Genomic DNA, 23,139 nt, shown 5'->3' on the forward strand with positions numbered 1-23,139 from the left:
ATGCATGTAACAACACTACAACATGCATGTAACAACACTACAATATGCCTGTAACAACACTACAACAGACCTGTAACAACACCACAACATGCATGTAACAACACTACAACATGCATGTAAGAACACTACAACAGACTTGCAACAACACTACATGTATACGAGGGCCATTCAATATATAACCAGCCTAAGCTATTTATCAGATCTTAACGGTTGCATGTTTGTCACGTGCTGTGCACCAATGTATGTCACGTGCATAGACACTCGTGATCTATAAAGATGGCAAGGGTAGATTCTGCCAAATTTTCTTTCGTCAAAGGTTGAATACAGGGCTGTTATTAGGTACCTCTACTTACAAGGGAAACCGGGAAAGGACATACATAATGAATTGTCAGATGTTTCGTATGCACAGGTCAAATTCTGGGTTGCAGAATTTAAGAGGGGTCGGGTGAACCTGGAAGATGAGCCTCGCCCTGGCAGGCCTGTAGAGGTGACAAATGACCAAACCAGTGAAGCTGTGAGACAACTGGTTGTCAAAGACAGGCGAATGAAGGTGTCAGAAACGGCCAAGGCCTTGGACATTTCAGAGGGAAGTGTCCATACCAGTTTGCATCATCGTTTGGGTAAGAGGAAGCTGTCTGCCCGATGGGTCCCGAAATGTCTGAGTGATGATCAGGAGACTGTACGTGCGTCAATGTGTCAGGCACTTTTGACACAATGCAGTCGGGATGCAGACAACTTTATGGAGAGAACTGTTACTGGTGATGAAACCTGGGTACACCACTATGACCCAGAACCCAAAGAACAGAGTAAGCAGTGGACTGGCTTTGCTTCACCCCGTCCCAAAAAGTTTAAGACCCAACCATCGGCTGGCAAAAACATGGCAACCATCTTTTGGGATACCAAAGGGGTCTTGCTCATTGACGACTTGCCACGTGGCCAGACTATCACTGGAGAGTACTACTCCGATCTCCTGGACCGTTTGCGGACTGCTATTGTTGCCAAAGCCCATTTCTGGTGTCCCCCGCCGGGATTTTGCTGGACTAGTGCTAAAAGCGGCGTAAAACCATATTCACTCACTCACTCACTCTTTTTCAGTTTTTTTTTACCAATGAAGCACTCACATATTTTCAGATGGTCAGCAGGATCATCTCCAAAGGGTACAACGAATGAAATAGTTGTTAAGATGCATGGTAGAACCCTGCCCCCAATGCTCAGTTTTGCGGAAAGGTTTTGAGATAATATTTTGTTGATTACTCACTGAAATTATTACTCACTTGATTCACAGCAAACACCCATGTTTGAACAGTTGTTGATACTTACATCTTGATATGTGCATTATTTGTTTGTTATTTGATGTCTTTCCTTTCACAAACTTTATACATTATTTACCATTGATACTACAATCATAAACAACGTAAGGTGTATCTGGAAGGCTTACGAGGGGTCTCCTCCCACTAGTAAGACAGCCCAGTTGTGAGACACCTTAAAACAACAATGTCAAACCTGGTTGCACATGTTAATCAGGTAATTAACCCCTATCATGAAAATGGACTTGTCTTATTTTTCTTATAGACAAAAGAAATGACTCAAGATGCTTGATACCCTCTTTTACTTTATTGCATTCAACATTTTAATTCATCCATCCCTTAAATCCATTGTTTTAACATATTCGCCACTTAGAGTTCAGTTAAAGTTAATATCACAGTTCACATCACAGTTCACATCGAGGATGTCACACTGACACAACCTTAATCCATCTTCAGAAGTTTGCCAACAGCATCCAAGAACTGGAGTGGTGTCTTGACACCCTGGGATGTAACCCTTACGAGGCAGTAATCCTCTATCTACTTTGATAAATAAACATCTGGCAATCACTATCAATACGAAAATACATAGTTCTGCGTGCTTGTAAGGGCGGTCGGGTAGCCTAGTGGTTAAAGCGTTCGCTCGTCACGCCGGAGACCCGGGTACAATGTGTGAAGCCCATTTCTGGTGTCCCCCGCCGTGATATTGCTGGACTAGTGCTTAAAGCGGCGCAAAACCATACTCATTCACTCACTCACTCTGTGTGCTTGTTGGGCTTCAGCTCCGCATTTAACTTTATTCCAGTTATATCGCGGTGTGTCAGCTTAATGTGGGAGGAAAGCACGAAGAGATGCAGGTCTCAGATGACCTCTGGTATGGTGCTGACAAAACCTAATCGAGGCGAACCGGGATTCGAACCAATCATAGGTTTCTGACACGCCCAAGGGACACAACTCTGCGCAGCGAATCGCGGCGCCTTAGACGACTGGGTCACCCCTGCCCCGCCTGTTTACATGGTTATAATCATCATATATATTATAGACATAATTATGACTGATGGAATTTATTCCTTTATGAGAAATCGAGAAAATGAGTCATTTAAGTCATCAAGGTAGATGCAATTTGTCAATTAACGTAAATAATTCCTCTCTGGTTTCTTCTACGGCTGGTTGTCATAGGTATGCGCGTCACGTGCCCGACTGAAAGGATACATTGCCTTTAGGTTATACAAACGTAGCCACTGCTTGATTGGTAGAATATATTCAGTGGATTATATGTGTAATTCCACACGTTTGTCCTAGTGTTGGTGTTGCATGGCACAATAGGTCCCAAGAATGTTGCGATTGTCTTCCTGCGGGTGTCGCAAGCAGACACGTCCCAAGCACCTCGTGATTGTCCTCCTGTGGATGTTGCGGGCAGAATAGGTTCCCAGGACCTCGTGAATGTCCTCCTGTGGATGTTGCGGGCAGAATAGGTCCCCAGCACGTCGTGATTGTCTTACTGTGGATGTTGCGGGCAGAATAGGTCCCAAGCACCTCGTGATTGTCTTACTGTGGATGTTGCGGGCAGAATAGGTCCCAAGCACCTCGTGATTCTCTTACTGTGGGTTTTGCGGGCAGAATAGGTCCCCAGCACGTCGTGATTGTCTTACTGTGGGAGTTCCGGCCACAACAGGTCCCCAGCACGTCGTGATTGTCCTCCTGTGGGTGTTGAGGGCACAACAGGTTCCCAGTACGTCGTGATTGTCTTACTGTGGGTTTTGCGGGCAGAATAGGTCCCCAGCACGTCGTGATCGTCTTACTGTGGGTGTTGCGGGCAGAGTAGGTCCCCAGTACGTCGTGATTGTCTAACTGTGGGTGTTGCGGGCAGAATAGGTCCCCAGCACCTCGTGATTGTCTTACTGTGGGTGTTGCGGGCAGAATAGCTCCCCAGCACGTCGTGATTGTCCTCCTGTTGTTGTTGCGGGCAGAGTAGGTCCCCAACACGTCGGGATTGTCTTACTGTGGGTGCTGCGGGCAGAATAGGTCCGAAGCACCTCGTGAATGTCCTCCTGTGGTTGTTGCGGGCAGAATAGGTCCCAGGCACCTCGTGATTGTCTTACTGTTGGTGTTGCGGGCAGAATAGGTCCCCAGCACGTCGTGATTGTCCTCCTGTGGTTGTTGCTGACAGAATAGGTGCCAGGCACCTTATGATTGTCGTGAGAGTTTTCTTCGATGGTGTTTGGTTTGTCATTCTGCGTGACTTGGTTGACTGCAGATAAGCATATCGTTGTTCATGCTGTCAAGCACCTGTTTCTGTGTAGGTTATTAACTGCTGTGATATAACATACGACAACATATCCGAAGTCTGAACTTAAATCTTGAATTGGTACATATTGTTGATGGTTACCAGCTGAGGGAACCCGATGCCAAGCAGAAGTATGAAGCTGATCTCATCTGATCTTAATTGATTATGAATCTGGGATTCGACTTTCGGCGCAATGCACAACTAAGTCAACACCTCAGTCATGACCAACGACACCTGATGTTTGTTGCTTAACGCCGCACTCAGCAATATTCCAGCTATATGACGGCGGTCTGTAAATAATCGAGTCTGGACCAGACAATCCAGTGATGAACATCATGAGCATTGATCCACGCAATTGGGATACGATGACATGCATCAACCAAGTCAGCGAGTCTGACCACCCGATCCCGTTAGTTGCCACTAAGGACATAGTCGCCTCTCACGGCAATCTGAAGAACAATTCCGGCCCAGTCGTCTAAGGAGGCGCGATTCGCTGTGCAGAAACCTCTGATTGCGGGTTCGGATCGGTTCGCCCCGATTATGTTTCTAGGTTTGTCAGCACCATACCCGTGCTCGTGGGTTTCACCAAAGTGGTAAACGTCTGAGACCTGCATCACTTCGGGCTTTCCTCCCACATACAGAAGACACACCGCGATATAACTGGAATACTGTTAAAAGCGGCGTTAAATCCAACTCACTCACTACTTTTGTGATTTTTGAAGTGGAATTACACAAGGTAATCCGATAGTACAAACTAACCACGCCCACCTACCCGTGGCTGTGTTATGACAACCAAGAGGACAATAAAACCCTGGTTACCAACATATTATAGCCACTTAGGCGTGCAATTCACCGGACGGAGCACAGTTAGTATGTAAATCCTTTAATGGGGTTACGCTTGTGTAAGCATCGACAAGTATCTTTGACAAGGATGTATATCTCACACAAACATAGATCGAATTACACATACCGACATGATGACTTATATGAGAGAAATGTGTTAACAATGAGCATGATATGTCTGTTTTTGCATCCCCCTGCCGACAGCTAACCATCTTTATAATACAGTGATGTATTTTTTCTAGCATTTATTTCCCAACTGAAAAAATGACTTTGTTTCACATAATATAAGGGTAAGGCTATTTTTCGGGGCATTGTCATTTGCAGGAGCCCGAGGTCTTCCATTTACTGCCCGACGAAGGAGTGCAGTTGAAAAGACCGAAGGCTTCTGCAAATGATAATGCCCTGAAAAAATAGCGTTACCGTTATTACAGCTAAAATGGATGGAATTTGTTATCAAATAAAAAGAAACAACAATATCGGTTTTGAAACATTTACTTCAATCAACACGAATGTCACTAATCCACTTTTACAAATATGGAAACGTCATAGACCAAATCAGATGACGTCACCATTAAACGTGACGTTACCTATCCCTATCCTATGACGTCACCTAACAACGGGCGTGATAATGGCCTGTTGTCAAGCAATATGAGGGCATTATCAAGTTACAGTGGCCCGCTCATTTCTGATAACATGCGGGCGGTTTAATGATAGTTCTATATTATTGAAGTTTAACCAATTTGTTTTCTGAAAAGCTTCATACACAAATCACAGATTTGCCTTGTGGGGATGTTTTCCAATTTGTCTACAGGTTTTACTACTCCATCAGTCATTTGTTCGAGCAAGCAGCTTCATTGTAATAAGACTGAGAAATCTGAGAGCTGTAATGGTATGATTTTGTGTAGGATTTTTATGTTTTTAACTCATCCAGTAGATAAAACTGAACTTGTTTTTTCAATATTTAAAGTTGTCCCTTTTGATATGCTGACTTATACTGACTGTGACCACAGATAGTTTCAAACACTTGATATTTGGTGCGGAACTGGGGCGGTGCGCTTACCGTCCTGTACGTGGAAAAGAGCTGGCAACCGCATGCCATTTTTGTGTGTCTTCATTGCTGCCTTGAAGCCAGACTGCACACACATGAACATGTAATAGAGGTTGAATGCCAATTTATGTATATACAAATAACACGTAACCATGGATGTCTTTTGGAAAACATTTAGTTTTGTGTAACCAATGTCTGATTGTCAATGTCTGATAGATAATTCATCACACTTTAAAAAATATATTTAAAGTGCTATCCATGTCGCCAAGCCGAATGGACCCTTTTTCAAATTTGGGATTAGGAAAAAGAAACGTTTGATGAAAAGTATTATACACAGTGAAACGTCCAATTTAACATCGTTTTGCAGCCAAGCATTCGTTATACAATGATGAATATATGATGATGATTGACGATAATAACTGATTACCATTACATTCAGAGTAATTATCATCATAGATGACCATATAATACACTGGATAATGACGAATGCTTCCGGACTTGCACTTTGCTATTAATTTGATGACTAGGTATTCCTCGTGAGTGGTTTGATCAGCAGTAAAACAGCGCCAACATACAGCCCCGCCCCCTGGAGATGGCACGATGTTATGTAGCTTCCGGACAGGTCACGGAGTATGCCTGAAACACGCGTATTGTTAAAGAGTTATCAACAGAACAAAAGATTACAAAACATACATTCCCAGCAACCAATAAGATTTGTTTGGTTCATTGTTGTTTAACGCCGCACTTGGCAATATGCAAGCTATATGACGGCGGTCTGTAAGTACGAGTCTGGACCAGACAATCAAGTGATTGACATCATGAGCATCAATCCACGCAATTGGGATCGATGACATGCATCAACCAAGTCAGCGAGCCTGACCACTCGATCCCGTTAGTCTCCTCTTACGACAAGCATAGTCACCTTTTACGGCAAGCATGGGTTGCTGAAGACCTATTCTACCCCGGATCTTCACGGGTCCAAACCATAAGAGGATCTAGTGGTCAGGCTCCTTGATTATGCAAGTAATCAATATCATTGTATCCCAAGACGTGGTTTGGTGCTCTTGGACTATTTTGTTCACACTCGATTAAACACTGACCGCCGTCTATAGCTGGAGTATTGCTGAGTGCGGCGTTAAACAAATGATTGTGAAATATTGCTAATATTAACTGTTCAATGCGGACAGGCATTTTTTTATAAACCAGTACACTGTTCTTGTCACTCTTTGACTCGACTCACTCACTCATTCGAGCTATTTTCCTTTAATATGGTTTGACTTTAAAAAGTAGGACAATAAAAATCATTTTCATACTAAATGACAAGACTTACCTATTATTGGATAACTGACTGTGATTACAAATCCATGTGCAAACTGGACATAACCGAGGACCTTGGCGAATCTTTCTGCCCCAAAAAAGTCAACAGCTATGATGGGATGCAGGGAGTAGAAGGACCCACTGAACATGCCAAACATGACCACGTACGTTACCATCAAAGGAAAGGATGTATAGTAGCGGACAAACTGGTACAGTGTCCCTAATATAAAAAAGGCCACGGCCAATATTTTGTATCTCTTAAACCATCCCTGGTCAGCTATGAATCCTGTACATGTCCTACAGAACAGATCAAGTCCAGCGTGGATGGTGACAAGGAGAGCACCTTGTCCATCGCCTATTCCATTTTCCATGGCAACCGATGGGAGGAAGGATGGATATGACATTACACCGATGCTGAATAGATGGAAGCACATGAAGACATAGAACAAAGGATTAGTGAACAGGGACGTGTCCATCATGTCGCCACACTTGACAAGTATGCTTCTTCTGCTTTTGGCTTTGCTAGTGTCTACAGGGTTTGACTTCGAATCAAATGCATACAGCTGGTCATGTTCCATGTTTTGATTTCCATTCAACTTCGACGGTAAAGAAGCTGACAGATTGGTGTTTGTGAAACCATAGTTCAATATATGGAGTCCTTTGTCAGGCTGATATGTGGTTGGAAACATGCTATTCAAATCACACATACTTTGCGACATTTGGCCGACTTTAAGTGGCACAAAAAATGTATTCGAGGTGATTTTATTTTCGGTAGTTTGGTTAATGTCAATATCCTGACCATGTTCTGCATCCTTGCAGTTGTCAGGGTGCCTCTTCCTCTTTGGTTTGATGAATAACATGGAAGCTGGTATCAGATGGAGATGCAGCCCTCCCAATATCAACATGGCTCCTCTCACTCCATAAAGGTCCAGAAGGTACCGCGTAAACGGGGGATACACCATGCCGCCAATACAACCCCCACTGTATGCTAACGACATAGCCAGTGCTCTGCGCCTTTCAAAATGTTCTCCAAGAAAAACAATCCCTGGAGCAAACACCATCGAGTTGCCAATTCCTGAAAGTATTTACAGGGTATAGAACACGTACATATGTTAATGTTAGATGAAAAGGCATGGTGTGCATCTCTTGCAATCATACCGTGTCGTCTTACCAAGAGTGAGTTAATCCTGCTTGCAACTATTCAAGGCGAGCGTGTGACAAAGAACTGTTGGATAAATGATAAATGGGTGAGTTAAAATTATATTTCACTGCTGTTCTATAACAAGAGAGCTTTGGAGTTGCTGCAAGTTGGAAATATTCCTTATTATGTTTTATAATCTTTGTTTGATGTCTAACGCCGCACTCAGCAATATTAAAGCTATATCACGGCTGTATGTAAATAATCGAGTCTGGACCAGACAATCCAGTGATTAACATCATGAGCATCGATCTACGCAAATGGGTCCTTATTATGAGTCAACATCACAAAATGACAGAAATGTTTTAACTCACTATTTTCACTCTCATTCATATTTCATTCATAGGTGGAAATGTTTGAGCTGCCTTGAGTGTCAGTAATTTGGCACTAACTGACAGCAGATTTTCACTTAACTCGACACGAAATATTTTTTAAACTTTATGAATTAAGTAAATGTTGGAATACAGCTGTGGTAGTCTTTATTCAGCTATCGTTTTCCCCGCAAGGAATTCCTCTTTAACAGTTTGGACCAACCGACAGTCTATTTTCGACTTTTATAAGAGCCTTATTCTTAGCTGTTCAGCATTGCGTGTCGTTTTACGGTAAGTCGTAGACCCATCATTCTCGCAGATTAAATTTTAATTTGAAAAGTTTATGTCACTGAGACTTTTGTGATCTTCGACATCACTTATAATGTTTTTGTGCACATTAGGAAGGAATCTAGACATTTTTCGCCCCAAAAAGCTGCAGATTGCTATTTCCTCACTCACTCTCTCACTCTCTCACTCACGCACTCACTCACTCACTCGCATGACTGTAATGGCCAAGTAGGGATTCTTTTCAGCAATCCCCAAGGTTGGTCAGATGGACGAGAGATAAAGAAATGTCCTTACCGACGCAAACTCCGGTCGTGAACATAAGGAAGCCGATTGACTGAGCGAAGACTCCCATCCCAACACCTAGAGCAAACAGGATGCCTCCAACTAACGTCACCGTCCTTGCCGATAACTTCTCCAGGAGGATGTTGCACGTGAACAGGGCTTTGAAAACATCATGGGACTGTCTATAATTGATTTGACTTGTTTGACATTTCATTGCAAATGCTTATACGCGCATTTAACAGTACTTCAGCAATATATGGTACGGCGGGAGTCACGGATCTACATTTAACACATGTTGGGAATAAAAACCAGGCCATCGTTATGACGAGTAAACACTCCCATGACCTTTAAGCTTTACAAATGCATATGGTGCTACCTGTTGACGGAATTATCGAAACAATGTTCGTTGTAAGAATTCATACATATATTCATACAATTACGTTGACGGATAAAGATAAATCTCATTAAAATCAGATCTTAGTTCTCGCTACCTCTAAACAAAGATCTGAGGGCATCCCATTACGTGTCAGAGGGGTCAGAGCGTCGCTTACCAGATCATGAAAGTGACAATCGGAATGTGATTTCTAATCATGCAACCTCGAAAACTTTAACACAGGGTATTCCGAACGATAGTAACGGGCTTAACGACTGAATCCATACAATCTAGACCATCTATTAGCCATTCCAGAATGTTCTTTTGTTCAGGTTTCAAATTTGTAATCGAGAATTTGTCAAAATATGTTTCGAAGCGTTGTAGCCAGTTTGAAATTAGTGCCGTAAAGCACGAGAAAACTGCCTTCTGATTGGCTATTGTCGACATCTTGTCAATCATTTCATTGGTCGGTCAAAGTTCGCGAAAGGTCGTTCTAACGTGACCCGTACTGGGATGTCCTCAGATCTTTGTTTAGCGGCGTATGCGATTGGATAAAGATAAGTTTAACCACAACTTAATACCTTTTAGAGGTGTTACCAAAACGAAACTCCAATAGTTTCAACATTAAGAAGGCGTCTTATTTTACCAACAAACAATAAATTGCACGAGATGGGATACATAGGCAACTTATGTTGCTTCTGTTCAGATTTGAAAGAAACTATTGAACACATATTTGAGTCGTGTACGAAGGTGAGCTCTCTTTGGATAGATTTAGGAAATGGATATTTGACAGAACACAGGTCAAATACGAATTACTAAAGACGTTGTCTTAACAGGTTATCCAGCACAGAACTACAACTCGGTAAATGTATTGATTATTGCATCACAGAACTACAACTCAGTAAATATATTAATTATTGCATCACGGAACTACAACCCAATAAATGTATTAATTATTGCATCATAGAACTACAACCCAGTAAATATATTAATTATTGCATCACAGAACTACAACCCAGTAAATGTATTAATTATTGCATCACAGAACTACAACCCAATACATGTATTAATTATTGCATCACAGAACTACAACTCGGTAAATGTATTAATTATTGCATCACAGAACTACAACTCAGTAAATATATCAATTATTGCATCACAGAACTACAACCCAATAAATGTATTAATTATTGCATCACAGAACTACAACCCAATAAATATATTAATTATTGCATCACAGAACTACAACCCAATAAATGTATTAATTATTGCATCACGGAACTACAACTCAGTAAATATATTAATTATTGCATCACAGAACTACAACTCAGTAAATGTATTAATTATTGCATCATAGAACTACAACCCAGTAAATATATTAATTATTGCATCACAGAACTACAACTCGGTAAATGTATTAATTATTGCATCACAGAACTACAACCCAATAAATGTATTAATTATTGCATCACAGAACTACAACTCGGTAAATGTATTAATTATTGCTTCTCCCATAACAGGGCTTGATCTCCAATCGCCAGCAGTGGTTTATTCGTAGTGGTTTATTTTTATTTACGCAATCTGATTGGCTGGCTGAGAGTGGAGAGCTGTGTCATCGTGTTTTGATTGGCTGTCTAAAAATAAATTCCGGCACTATTTTCGAATCGGGGATTCCCGAGGTCGTCTGGTGCAGGAAATACTCAGCTGTCAAAACATTAGGCCCCACCGTAGTGACGATGTTTCAATCACCGAAAGTTGGTGATCAAGTGAAAATTTGTGGAGGAGGAAGGGGTGTGATATGCGGAGATGTATCTGAGAATTTCGGCTTCCCGATGTACGAGATTAAAGGGGCACTGATCTAACGCAATTCCCCGGGACTGGTTGTTGCCTTTGTTATTGTTTTTTCCCAGTGAGTACCCGGATGTAGAGCAGAAATCTAGACTAGCTCGCGACCTCTGTTGCGCCATTCGTAAGCGCATTAGTCACTTTTATGGATACCGGTAGTAATAAGAGCGTATGGTCACATTGATCAACAAAATGAAATACAGTTTTGGAAATAATAAGGAAATGTAGGCATCTTTGTGGGTAGCATCGGTAATGGTGACGAAGTTTTGATAAGTCACTTGCTTGGTAATTTTGAGATTTTCGTTTACACTATTTTGACTTGCAACACAAAGTAAATATTTCACCTGAGCATTGCTTTTTTTATAGTGTGTATATTTTTTTACTGTCAAAATGTGTAACATATTTATTAAACGTCTAAATATTCAGTTATTTTACAAAGTGACTGAAAAACATTTCCATCTGTATTATTATGATAACGAATTCCAAACATTTTGATGTTTAATGTCATCACCAAGAGACTGAAAATGTTACGTTGAAAAGTACATTTCTATGTTGTTTGGCTTCTAATCCTACATAATAACCTGTTGTGATGTTTGTAGGCCCTTTTGATCGTCTTAATCTGGACAGAATTTTTAGTCAAAATGACTGAAATATTTACACATTTTAAAAATTGCCTGAGAGAATCACATTTTACAAATTGACGGTAATCTATACACGCTTACAAAGGAAATGACCTGTGAAAACAACGTCTATCGCGCATTGAAGAATTTCCCAACCAAGACGTAGAAAAACAAGAACGAATCGGTTCAAATGAAGGAAAACAAAATGCAAATACCATAATTACAACTTACCAAATTTATGTGTATAAATAGGCAGCTTCCTTATTCGAGGAATGTATCCGTGAATATCCACACAAAGGAATAATATCCCACTCGTCTGCAGCTATACAAAAAAACTTATTCGATGTCACGTGTCTCTGTATCTATCAAATATTCTAAAAGATATATATCGTTTCGGGTGTCAAGTCTCAAGGGTCGGCTGAGAAAGGCCACGTGACAACTATTTTCATTACGTCGACGGTTCCTAAAAAATCCATTGAGTTTGATAACAATGAGCAACCAATCAACGTATTATCAGTTAACCCTTCGAACAAATTGTATGTTGTTTTTACATCGGCACTTCACGCCATTATATGAGTGTATTCCCTTTGTTTTAGTAAACCTAGACATGTAAACACTCACTTTTGACATATCCACTGTGCAAGATAACAGTGATTAATCAATCAACGTATTTTCTGTTAATCCTTTGATGACTAGGAACGATCCGTTGATTTACAAAAAAAAGTAAATCAACTGATCATTCATCTCTTGCTGGGCTGCCACGTGCATATTACATAACCTCACTTCAAACCTGGATTTAGATTGAATAATTACCCCAGACACAATAAATGCCAAATGAGAACCTTTGTCAGGTAATCTAAGTGGTGCTACCACTAATTGTACCTGTAATAAATTCATTAACTGAGCATCAAGTGAATGACGACAAATAAACAAGTGTAGGGTTATACGAGAAAACGTGTATGACAACAAGGGAGTAGTAATTGTATTACACAATCCGAAATCCGAAAATGCTTTCACTGCATTGATACTTTTTTTAGTATTAAACTATAACCATCTGGGGTATTTCCAAATGACGACTTCCGATGAGCTCCGCCGTTCTTTTTGTCTGTTTGTTTAGGCTGAAGAAATTATTTAACATGCGCCCTTTGTCGAATCTTTATAGATCACAGTTAACCAATCAGTATTTATGCAAAAATGCGTAAAACAAATATTGCCTCCAGCCTCCAAGTTTATTTAGCTGTCCTTGCAGACGGTAGCCCAGTCTCTGGTCACGCTCAGTTGCGTTGCGTATCATCCGGGTACTCACGGGGGAAAAAACAATAACAAAGGCAACAACCAGTCCGGGGAATGGCGTTAGATCAGTGCCCCTTTAAGTCGCAGAATGGGAAGACGGTGACCGAAGCAAGATACCGCTTAGATATTACGGGACCAGGTGAGCCATTCCGGTAGATTCTTCACTGGGCGTTTTCAATGATAATAAAACAGCTAATGAAATACTTAATTAATTTATGTAAAAATACTAATAAACTTCCATATTGCTTTTGGTATTTTAAAAAATTAACCATCAAACACATAAGCAATGTCACGTTATAAACGAAATGTTGATATGGAGCCGATCGATCGTTTGTGTAACCCAGCGTCCAAAGCATATTTCATAGTTATTTGACAATAATAGAGACATAAACTTCATATTTCAAGAAAATAAAGACTCAAATAATTTGTATCTAACGCAATACTTCATTTTAATGAAGGAAACGATCATACCACAGCAGTTGTCTCCCCTTACAACAGGTAGAGTTTATCCAGATCAATATAATTCATCTATTTGGGCCTATATTTATTTGGGTTTTTTTTGTTTTTTTTTACCTTGAAGACTTCAATAATTGAAACATACAATTTCAGGGAAATTATGAAGCTCATTTTTTAAATAAAAAAACAACAACATTACCACATTTAAACTTGAATGTATTAAGTTATAAGTACCTTGATCTCTGAAAACTCAAGAAAGTAATATATGTATTTATATTTTTTCTTAACTATTTTGATTTCTTATAGGTAGCAGTGAAAAAATAATTTCATACTATTATTTTAGGTAGAAACTCACGAGCGAAAGAAAGGAATGGGTCAAAGAAAAGATCAAGAGAGAGTTCTCCATTCAGAGGTAAAATTATGATATAATTTTTTTTTGGAAATTCTGAAAAAATTGTTATTTTGGTTGGGTTCGAGGCTTGCCGAGAACTTAGCCATAGGAACGAGGCTTGCCGAGTACCTAACCATGACTTACCACAAGTATAAATATATACAATAAAATATACACACATAAATCGATGAATAACTGTTATTAAATCTCATGTTGTTTATTTGTAGATGTTAGACTAGATGGTTCAGATGATGAGTTTGATGAAGAGTTCAACAACTGGATGTCATGTAGCCAGGAGGAAATTCAGCAATTCATCAAGGCACAAGAAAATAAGAACACCGCCAAGAAAACTAATTCAAACATGACAACACTTGCCAAGTGGTTAGAGAAAAATAGAGGTGAAACAAGACCCCTTCAGTCCATCCCTCCACACAGACTTAACAGTCACCTTTGCAAGTTTTTTATGGATGCCAGGAAAAGTAACGGTGAAAACTATGAACCATCATCCCTTAAAGGTAAAATTACGCACTTTAGAAACATTATTAAAGTAATATCCAATATTATAAAAACATGGGCCTCAGATTGGCAACTTTTCACTATTACATTCACAGATGTTAACAAACATGATAAAGAAATTGAAGTTTAATATTTTGGTAAACATCCACATCATTCACTTACTGTCATTCTGATAGCAATGTATAGTGTATATTCCAAAATTAGGAACAATCTGATTACAGTTAGTTTAATAGATGACACATAATATTTGAACATCTTAAATTTCAAAGTAATTATACAAATCTAAATTTAAATATATTGTTATGATGATTTTAATTTTGGTTTATTCTACATTAGGATAATACACTTAATATCAAATTATTATTTAGAACAGTCTGCTTATTACTAAAAGTATGAAGCATGCTTATCTTCAAGTTCTTAAAGACATTTTACTTACAGGAATGTTATCATCATTTAACCGACATCTGAGGGAACACAATTACGCCTACTGTCTCATTAGGAGCGAGGAGTTCGCCCAACTTAATATGGTCATTGCTTCCAAACAAATGGAACTGAAAAGAAGTGGGAGAGGAAACAGACCTCGTAAAGCGGATTGCCTCACAGAGGATGAAGTTGACAGGCTTTACTCATCAGGTAAATCCATGTTATGATAAATTTATTCAGCTCTTAACATCCAAATATTCTGTGACAATTAGTTCTTTAGCTATGAAAAAACATATGAAAACAGCTAAAACTTTTGTAACGAGCGAAGTGGTGCTCTTCACATGTATGTTATAAAAGGTCTGTAGGTAATGTATAATTGGCAGGTGTTCTCTTTACTGATATAAAGTCTCCCTCTCTCCTTCAGGTCAACTGGGATCACACACACCGGAGGCGCTCCTGCACACTGTATGGTTTAACAATACCATATACTTTGGTATGAGAGGAGTGCAGGAGCACCATGATATGAAGTGGGGCGATTTGAAACTGAAGCAGGACGGTAATGGCGACGATTATGTCGCCTTCTGTGAGCGATCTACAAAAACAAGAGGTGGAGCAGATCCAAATAATATCAGGTAAGGAAAATAAATTGGTGATGATTTGTGAGTATGAATATTATATAAATACAACTTAATGTGCAACAAAACCAAAATATTCAATTGTTTAAAATATACTTCAATAAAATTGATTTTAATGTAATTTGAAATCATCTTCTGGTATGTTTTATGGATGAAAGAAATGTAACTCTTATGAATTATAATGAGTGACCTTACACAAATAATTTTGTAATTAATCAGTAAAATAGATCATCAATGATGTGAAAGATACTTTCACTATTTCTGTCTATCATGTGTTTGTCTTACAGACAAGTTGAGCCAAAGATGTGGGCTACCAAGGAGAACCCAGAACGTTGTCCTGTAAGGATGTTCAAAAAGTATTCAGAATTGAGGCCAACACACTACATGAAGGAAACTGATCCCTTTTATATATCAACTTGTACAGACATGAATAAGTCCAAGAAGTGGTTCAGGGGACAGCCAGTAGTGATCAACAAGTTGGGTTCCTTCATGAAATCTATGGCGAAAGCAGCAGGTAATATATGTTGAACTATATGATCTAAATATCAATATAATAAGAGAACATGTAAATTGTTTATATCAATACATGATAATGTTTACACTACAGTGATGATAACTTGACTTAATTACTAAATGCAGATTTAATATAACAAATGTAATAAAGTTTTCGAATAAACCATTATGATTCAGGTTTGACAGATGGAGGACCACAAGCCAAAAGGTTGACCAACCATAGTGCGAGAAAATATGTTGTCCAAAAGTTGTGTGATGCTGGTGTTCCTAGCAACCAAGTGATGCAGGTTAGGAGCTTCACTAAGTGCTAAATCAGTGAATATTCAAAGTTAAAAAATCAAATTTCATGTTTGAAAACTTGTAAAGATCTGTGCAACTTCTTTATGTCAACGTGATACAAAGAAAATACTTATAACTAAATTTTAGGAATGAAATTGACATACCCCATATCTCATAAAAATGTATTATTTATTAAGCTTATTGATTGCAGATATCTGGCCACAAGAATGTGCAAAGCCTAAATGACTACAGTTCACTGAACAGCAACCAACATAGAACCATATCTAAGATTATTGGTGGACAAGCAAAAAGACCCAAAAGCACACAAGGTCCTGTGAGCCCCATACCAGATCCTGTGAGCAAATTCATTGTTTCTTGTCATTCTCAAATGTGGGAAAATTAGACAACTCATTTAGTAACATTTTTGGTGTTATGATGGTAAATAGTATGTTCAAAAGTCAAATATTGAATTATTTACTGTGAAATTAGTTTAAAGAGCAAAATTCGTTTACAAATATTTCAATTCTTTCATGGAGTTGAGAAGATTCACCCAGCAATAATCAGCTGATAAGTTGCCTGAGTTGGTATTTATAGAATCTAGCCTGATAAATCCTGCTGACAGTTCCTTGAGCCCTTGTTTTTCGTTATCAATATTTTACAACAACAAAAATAATTTAATTTCCTCTTATTTGGGTTTATAACATTAGTTTCCAGCGGACAAATAAACGTTTGACGTGTTTACATACACTCGAAGGTGGACCTATTTAGTGTTGCGCATTGGGACTGATAGACGCGACGAGATGAATACAAATCGTTATTGGCCGGGTAGACTCTAATCCAAACCCATTTATAGATATCAAATCACATTAATAATTCTCAAAACGTTACTCCATCATCTTTTAATAATTAACAAAGCCCGTAAAATGAATGCAAACAAGTGCCTTGCCTGTCACGGGAAGACTCCTGTGGGTTGTCGTCGCTAGAGCCTATTTACTTGTTTTCGGTGCAGTTGTATTACTGGGCATATTTGAAAACGAGGCTCGGGGGAATCCCGAGTGGTTTCTGAACACAGGAAATCTTCAACTACGAGCTCGACATTTTATGGCGTATTGTTATGGGAGAAAAAGGATTAACCACTGTGTTCGGTTGTTACCGAAAAATCTACACACTCGTGATTAATCTGCCACGATTAGAACTCGGCAAAGCCTCGTTCTAATCGTGGCAGATTAATCACTCGTGTGTAGATTTTTCGGTAACAACCGAACACAGTGGTTAATCCTCTATATCACAGAACTACAACTCAGTAAATGTATTAATTATTGCATCACAGAACTACAACCCAATACATGTATTAATTATTGCATCACAGAACTACAACCCAGTAAATATATTAATTATTGCATCACAGAACTACAACCCAGTAAATGTATTAATTATTGCATCACAGAACTACAACCCATTAAATGTATTAATTATTGCATCACAGAACTAGAACTCGGTAAATGTATTAATTATTGTTTCACAGAACTACACAACAATAGATGTATTATACATAGTATCAAATTACATGATGTATAGATATACTGGTAAATGATTTAACAAACCACTTGCATAAATCTTAAAGAGGCGTTCACACAACATTACTCGACCAAGTACACTGAATCAATATATGATAACAAACATATCTTAGACATACTTTTTATCAAATATTACTCATTGTTGAGTTGGCAACTATTTAGTGTTGTGTTGCCAATGTCTGTGTTTTAAGTTTTATGTGACATTAAATTGCAACAGAAACTAAATAGATGAATTAGAAAAAAAAGAGAAAATGAATTCATACATAAATTTGTAATTCAAATATACTTCTCCAGAAATGTTGTCATGATAGAACAATGTTCTGTCGTGAAATAAACCACACGTCGTTCTTCGTTGTTCTTTGCAGCTTATCGCGAAGCTATCTTATTTAAGCAAATAATGAAGATACAAGCACATACAAGATACAGTGACTCACACATGATGCTGAAGACGACGGCGTAGACGGCCATTATAGACGCTGTGACTGACGCCGAGGACGAGAACTCTTCCTGGAACGCCAAGTACAGGATGCCAAAGACACGCAAATAGCCTGTGCTCATCAGCAGCATGAAGAAGACGGCTGGGGAGAAACATGGAAGGTCAAGTCTGTATCCTCATACAAGATTCTTGTCGCAAGCTTATACATGTGATATCTAATAAAGAAATGTATGACCAGTCGGAGTATATTGTTTCTGATATGAGATAACAGTATTATGTACAGGCTCTTTAAGGCTGTTAAAATATTTACCTGTATTTACCTAATGATGACTCTCTGAATGCAATCCGACCTCGGCAATGTCGGAAAAGTCCATTTCATGAACGGGGGAGTTAAGTATTTCCTTAACAGGCCTACAATTTCCACGGCGATCATCTGTACCTTTTCTCCTATTACTGATTGTCATATCTCTCCCACATCCGGATGCGATCGTTCGGCCATTGCCTTTCGCTGCGTTGCCTACCTACATCTATGGGGAAGAACCAAACTGACAGTTCCCCCTTAAAAAATAACGTTGCCCGGGACGACGTCATCAAGCTGCGAGCGACGTTCGAATCTCCAGAAATGACGTCATGATAGAACATTGTTTTGTCGTGAACTAAAACGCGCATCGTTCTTCGGTGTTCTTTGCGATTTATCGAGTAGATCTTATATTTGCGGACAAGCAGACCAAAGACAGACATTATCATACACAAGAAGGCAGCAGTATGCCATAGCATACAACCTGATGTGGATGCAAATGTATTGGAAATCCCACTGAGCCCTGGGTGGATGGTGGAACCTGACTAAAAAGTTGCACAGATCGTGGTGGAGTTTCTAGCTTGAAGCAAAGGTACCGAAATCAACATGCGCTCCAGACATAGCATTGGTTGCTGTGGTAACCTGGACTTCAATGCTTAGATATACATTATTATTCAATATTTTCGTACTGATCTTGTTATATTTATTACCAACCCTGTGATATATGTCCTTTGTCTACTGGTAGTTAGTATAACTATTAACCTGCCATTGGTATAGGGTTGAAGTATTGCTCACTGTATGTTCTTCAGAGGGGACGGGTGGCCCAGTCGTCTAGGGCGCCGCGATTCGCTGTGCAGAGTTGCGTCCCTTGGCCACGCCAGAAACCTATGATTATGGGTTCGAATCCCGGTTCGCCCCGATTATGTTTCTAGGTTTGTCAGCACCATATCCGTGCTCGTGGGTTTCACCGAAGTGATAAACGAGACCTTCACCACTTCGGGCTTTCCTCCCACGTTAAGCTGACACGCCGTGATATAACTGGAATAATGTAAAACCCAACTCACTCACTCACAATTATGTTCGTCAACATTTAACAAACTATATTCTGAACAACAACCGTATAACCGATGATTTGCAAAATGAATACCAGTATAGAGATCAACGGCCAAAGGGGAAGGGTGAGGTGAAATGGTGTTTAGCATCACCCAATTAACGATGTACATGTATGTGTGTGTGCTCATTGTACAAGTCCGGACTTAATATAAGCCGGTTTTATGGTGCTATCCCACTGACAAACCGTGCCTCAGTTTCACATGGATACCCCGACCAGTCCTCAATTTCTCCCTTTAATGCCGAGCACTAGGCTGGGCGGGAGTTGTGGCTGTCGCCTACAGAAAGACTTGACCTGAAGACATTAATATGATATATTTATCAACATAATCACCTTTCATATTGATACACTTTTGCGAACGACATTGTTCTTCTCTTGGCTGTCCAAACAGTTCTCCTTAAACGTCATGGTTCGATTCGAAATGGCTTCTTCTAAGAGCTTTCTTTATGTCTTGAGAACAGAAGAAAGTCTGACGGAGCCAGATCAGGAGTAAGTGAGTAATGTTTTACGCCGCTCTAAGCACGATTCCAGCAATATCACGGAGGGGTCACCACACTTGGCTTCAACACATGGTCCCTATGTGGGGAATCGAACCCCGGTCTTCGGCGTGACGAGCGAACGCTTTAACCACTAGGCTACCCCACCTCTCGAAAGATCTGAAGAATACGGTAGAGGCTGAAGGAGTTCGAAGCCACACTTGTGGATTGTAACCGCGGCTGTGGCTGTTTTGTGCACTGGTGCATTGTTCTGTGGAAATACAGGATAATGTCACAGTCATGTCAATATCCTGGTATGTGTCGCCATAGCTAAGGTCGACGATTAGATGTCCTTACTGGTTCGAACCTCGCTGGCGACTATCTTCCCACAAAATGTTATCATTCACAAACAATTGTGAACTAGTAATTCAGGATAGGTTTGACGTGGCGGTGCACAATTTGGGCAAACATGTTTGGTATATAATAGGAAGAGAGGGTGTACGCATGTTATGCACGTGCAGGACATGAAAATGAAACTGACTACCCTCCCGTGAACACACGTGTGGCTCCCAAGAGGTCGGCGTGACAAGTCGATACCAGAATTTAAATTACAAACAAATAAGCTTGTCAAAGCTAGATAAGCATGGCCAAATCATATATTCTCAGGCACGAGATCTGACCTATAATGTCATTAATTACATGGCGGTGGGATGTATAAATAAATCTCAAGCATTGCCACTGGTCTGTCTGTGTCTGCATCAGAGTAGAAGGTATCGCTCGTGACAAAGGCGAGAGTAGTTTCCTTAGCCCAAATATGTCGAGGAATCGCCCAGTGATGAAATCCCAAAACAGATGGCGTAAAACACAGCCAAGCCGTTTATGGAACGGAAAGATAATATTGCAAAGCGCATCCAGTACTTACGTGCCATAAAAAGAATACCGAGATGAAAACCGATCATTGCTATTGATGAAACGTGGTTGAATATACACCACACTGTCCCAACAAATTGGCAGTTGGAGGGAGATTTGGCTATAGGTGGGGATCAACCCTATTCCGGGGCCGGACCGGCGGCTGATCATAGCACATCTAGGGTCTGATAGCGGATCTGTATCAAATACACTGCTAATATTTGATGCAAAACTCAAAACAGGTGATTATCATGACGACATAAATGTTGATAATTTCCCCAAATGGTTGCTGAAACACTCATCCCAACATCCCTCCGTCCGTCAAATATATGTAATTGATATACCAGTTACTTGCACACTCCCGTTACACTGAGGAGTTTGACAATGAATAAAACAAACATAATACCAGTCCTCAAATAACGGTGGTACATACCCGTACAAACGACCCATGCGTAGCCCGTGTCCTTCGAAGTGACGTAGATGTAATTATGTTTGTTGTTCTGAATGCAATGACCAGTTGAGGCATTCAACATGGTTACATTCAGATCACTGCTGTCAGTTAATACCTTGGACATGGTGTCATTGTTTTCACAAAGACAAACTGAATCTTTGGGTACAGTTTCATAATCGCGGGTATTGTCGGCTGCAGTTCTCGACATAATATCACATATATGCTATTCGGATGCATCCACTGCCACCAATGTTCCCAGCATAAATATTTCGTAGACTACATAAACATGTTGGATGCGAGTAGTCAGTGGTTAAGTGGGCAGTAAATAGTCCATGCAGGTCGCTGATGTACGTTCTCTTTACTTAGTTCAAACAGTCGTATTAAAATAGATCACATATGTAGGACAGACGTGACTAAAATGTATTAGCGCAGAAGGTGCGCATCGTGGTGTTACTAGACACAGTTGATCTCAAACAAAAGGCCTTTATAAATTGGGTCGTTGAGGTTTATGTGGTGGAGAGCGTCGACGCATTAATTCAATTCCATGGCTAATATATTTCAATATATTTGTCGCATATGAAAAGTGAATGACGTTTGTCTTCAATTGTAGTCTACCTGTCTTACGAGTTATCCATTGAAAGAGATAATAGCCATTGCGTGTCCGTTGATGAGATTGAGAGAGAAGGAACGAGAAAGAGAGAGAGAGAGGGAGGGGGTGAGGCGGGGGGGGGGGGGGGGGGGGGGGGGGGGAGTGAGTGACAGAAACACTGGAACAGAGAGATTAAGGACTTTGTTTATCCTACTGATGAATAAGTGAGCTTAAATTTATCTTTGGGAGAGAGAGAGCTAGATGGAGAGAGAAACAGAGAGAGAGGGGGAGGGGAGAAAGAGAAACGGAGATGGGAGAGAGGGAGGGGAAATGTTAGAGGTGAGAAGGGGAAAGAGGAGGAGAGAGAAACAGAGACAGATCAGAGAGCCGCTGTGATTTGTGTCAGTATGATCCATTTACTAGATTTCACGAGGATCAGTTTCGAGCGACACCGTCACGGTGCTGTTTGTCATGGTCTCTGGTGCGACGTCATCACTGTTTATCAACTTGTTCACCATTCCACTGTTGTCATCGGTCGTCAAGTCGGAAGAGCAGCAGGAACGACCCTTCCGTCCACTCTGGGCAATTCAAAGGGTATCAGCGAAATCCATGCATTAAAGTTCATGAGGACTATCTTCAGTAGACACCGCCAAGGCCGCGGTGCATCCCGGTCTCAGGTGTGATTTCAACGCTAAAATCCCCTTCCCGGTCAGCGTGATCGAATGTGCACCATTCAACCACTATCGTGGTTCGTAGGAACAGTCGACCAACGGGCCTTGACACTCTCCGTTCCATTCGTGACCAACTCGTGTAGTTCCGGGACAAGCCGAATAGCGACGCGTGCCCCTCTCATGGCTAATTTTGCGACCGGATTCCGTCTTAGCGCAAACGGGCATACCTAAAACAATTGTCAACTCTTTGAGAAATGGTTCACATGTATTTCCCCATATATTATATATATATTTCTGATGCCAGTTATAGCACATCGGGACATGCGAAATTATACAGTATGATTGAACACATTTAACTGTGTCTTGGGTAAATTTTAAGATGCAAGACATATATAAAAT

The 23,139-nt window shown here is 40.2% G+C and overlaps 2 protein-coding genes across 2 annotated transcripts; one reads left to right on the forward strand and one right to left on the reverse strand.

Moving 5' to 3' along the window:
* Nucleotides 1–5,766: 5,766 nt before the first annotated feature.
* On the reverse strand, nucleotides 5,767–21,688 carry LOC139448522 (monocarboxylate transporter 5-like). The gene is made up of 5 exons (XM_071230078.1): nucleotides 21,463–21,688; nucleotides 18,234–18,377; nucleotides 8,891–9,037; nucleotides 6,813–7,874; nucleotides 5,767–6,118 (listed from the first exon to the last, which is right to left on the reverse strand). Exons 1-5 carry the CDS (start codon nucleotides 21,686–21,688, stop codon nucleotides 6,006–6,008), a joined length of 1,692 nt encoding a protein of 563 aa, XP_071086179.1. The 3' UTR covers nucleotides 5,767–6,005.
* On the forward strand, nucleotides 14,929–16,625 carry LOC139447813 (uncharacterized). Its single transcript, XM_071229298.1, has 5 exons — nucleotides 14,929–15,005; nucleotides 15,220–15,427; nucleotides 15,718–15,944; nucleotides 16,121–16,230; nucleotides 16,434–16,625. Exons 2-5 carry the CDS (start codon nucleotides 15,291–15,293, stop codon nucleotides 16,623–16,625), a joined length of 666 nt encoding a protein of 221 aa, XP_071085399.1. The 5' UTR covers nucleotides 14,929–15,005; nucleotides 15,220–15,290.
* Nucleotides 21,689–23,139: the final 1,451 nt, after the last annotated feature.

Source organism: Haliotis cracherodii, unplaced genomic scaffold (genome assembly GCF_022045235.1).
Source record: "Haliotis cracherodii isolate W230 unplaced genomic scaffold, xgHalCrac1.p SCAF_7, whole genome shotgun sequence".
Lineage (NCBI taxonomy): Eukaryota > Metazoa > Mollusca > Gastropoda > Lepetellida > Haliotidae > Haliotis > Haliotis cracherodii.

Coding starts and splice junctions, on each gene's coding strand:
- LOC139448522 (XM_071230078.1), bottom strand. CDS start 21,688: ATGTCGAGAACTGCAGCCGACAATACCCGCGATTATGAAACTGTACCC. Junction 18,378..21,462: donor CGCATGGGTCGTTTGTACGG/GTATGTACCACC, acceptor GTTTCTCCCCAG/CCGTCTTCTTCATGCTGCTG. Junction 9,038..18,233: donor CGTCGTCTTCAGCATCATGT/GTGAGTCACTGT, acceptor ATGTTTTCAAAG/CCCTGTTCACGTGCAACATC.
- LOC139447813 (XM_071229298.1), top strand. CDS start 15,291: ATGAGAGGAGTGCAGGAGCACCATGATATGAAGTGGGGCGATTTGAAA. Junction 15,945..16,120: donor ATCTATGGCGAAAGCAGCAG/GTAATATATGTT, acceptor ATTATGATTCAG/GTTTGACAGATGGAGGACCA. Junction 16,231..16,433: donor CTAGCAACCAAGTGATGCAG/GTTAGGAGCTTC, acceptor TATTGATTGCAG/ATATCTGGCCACAAGAATGT.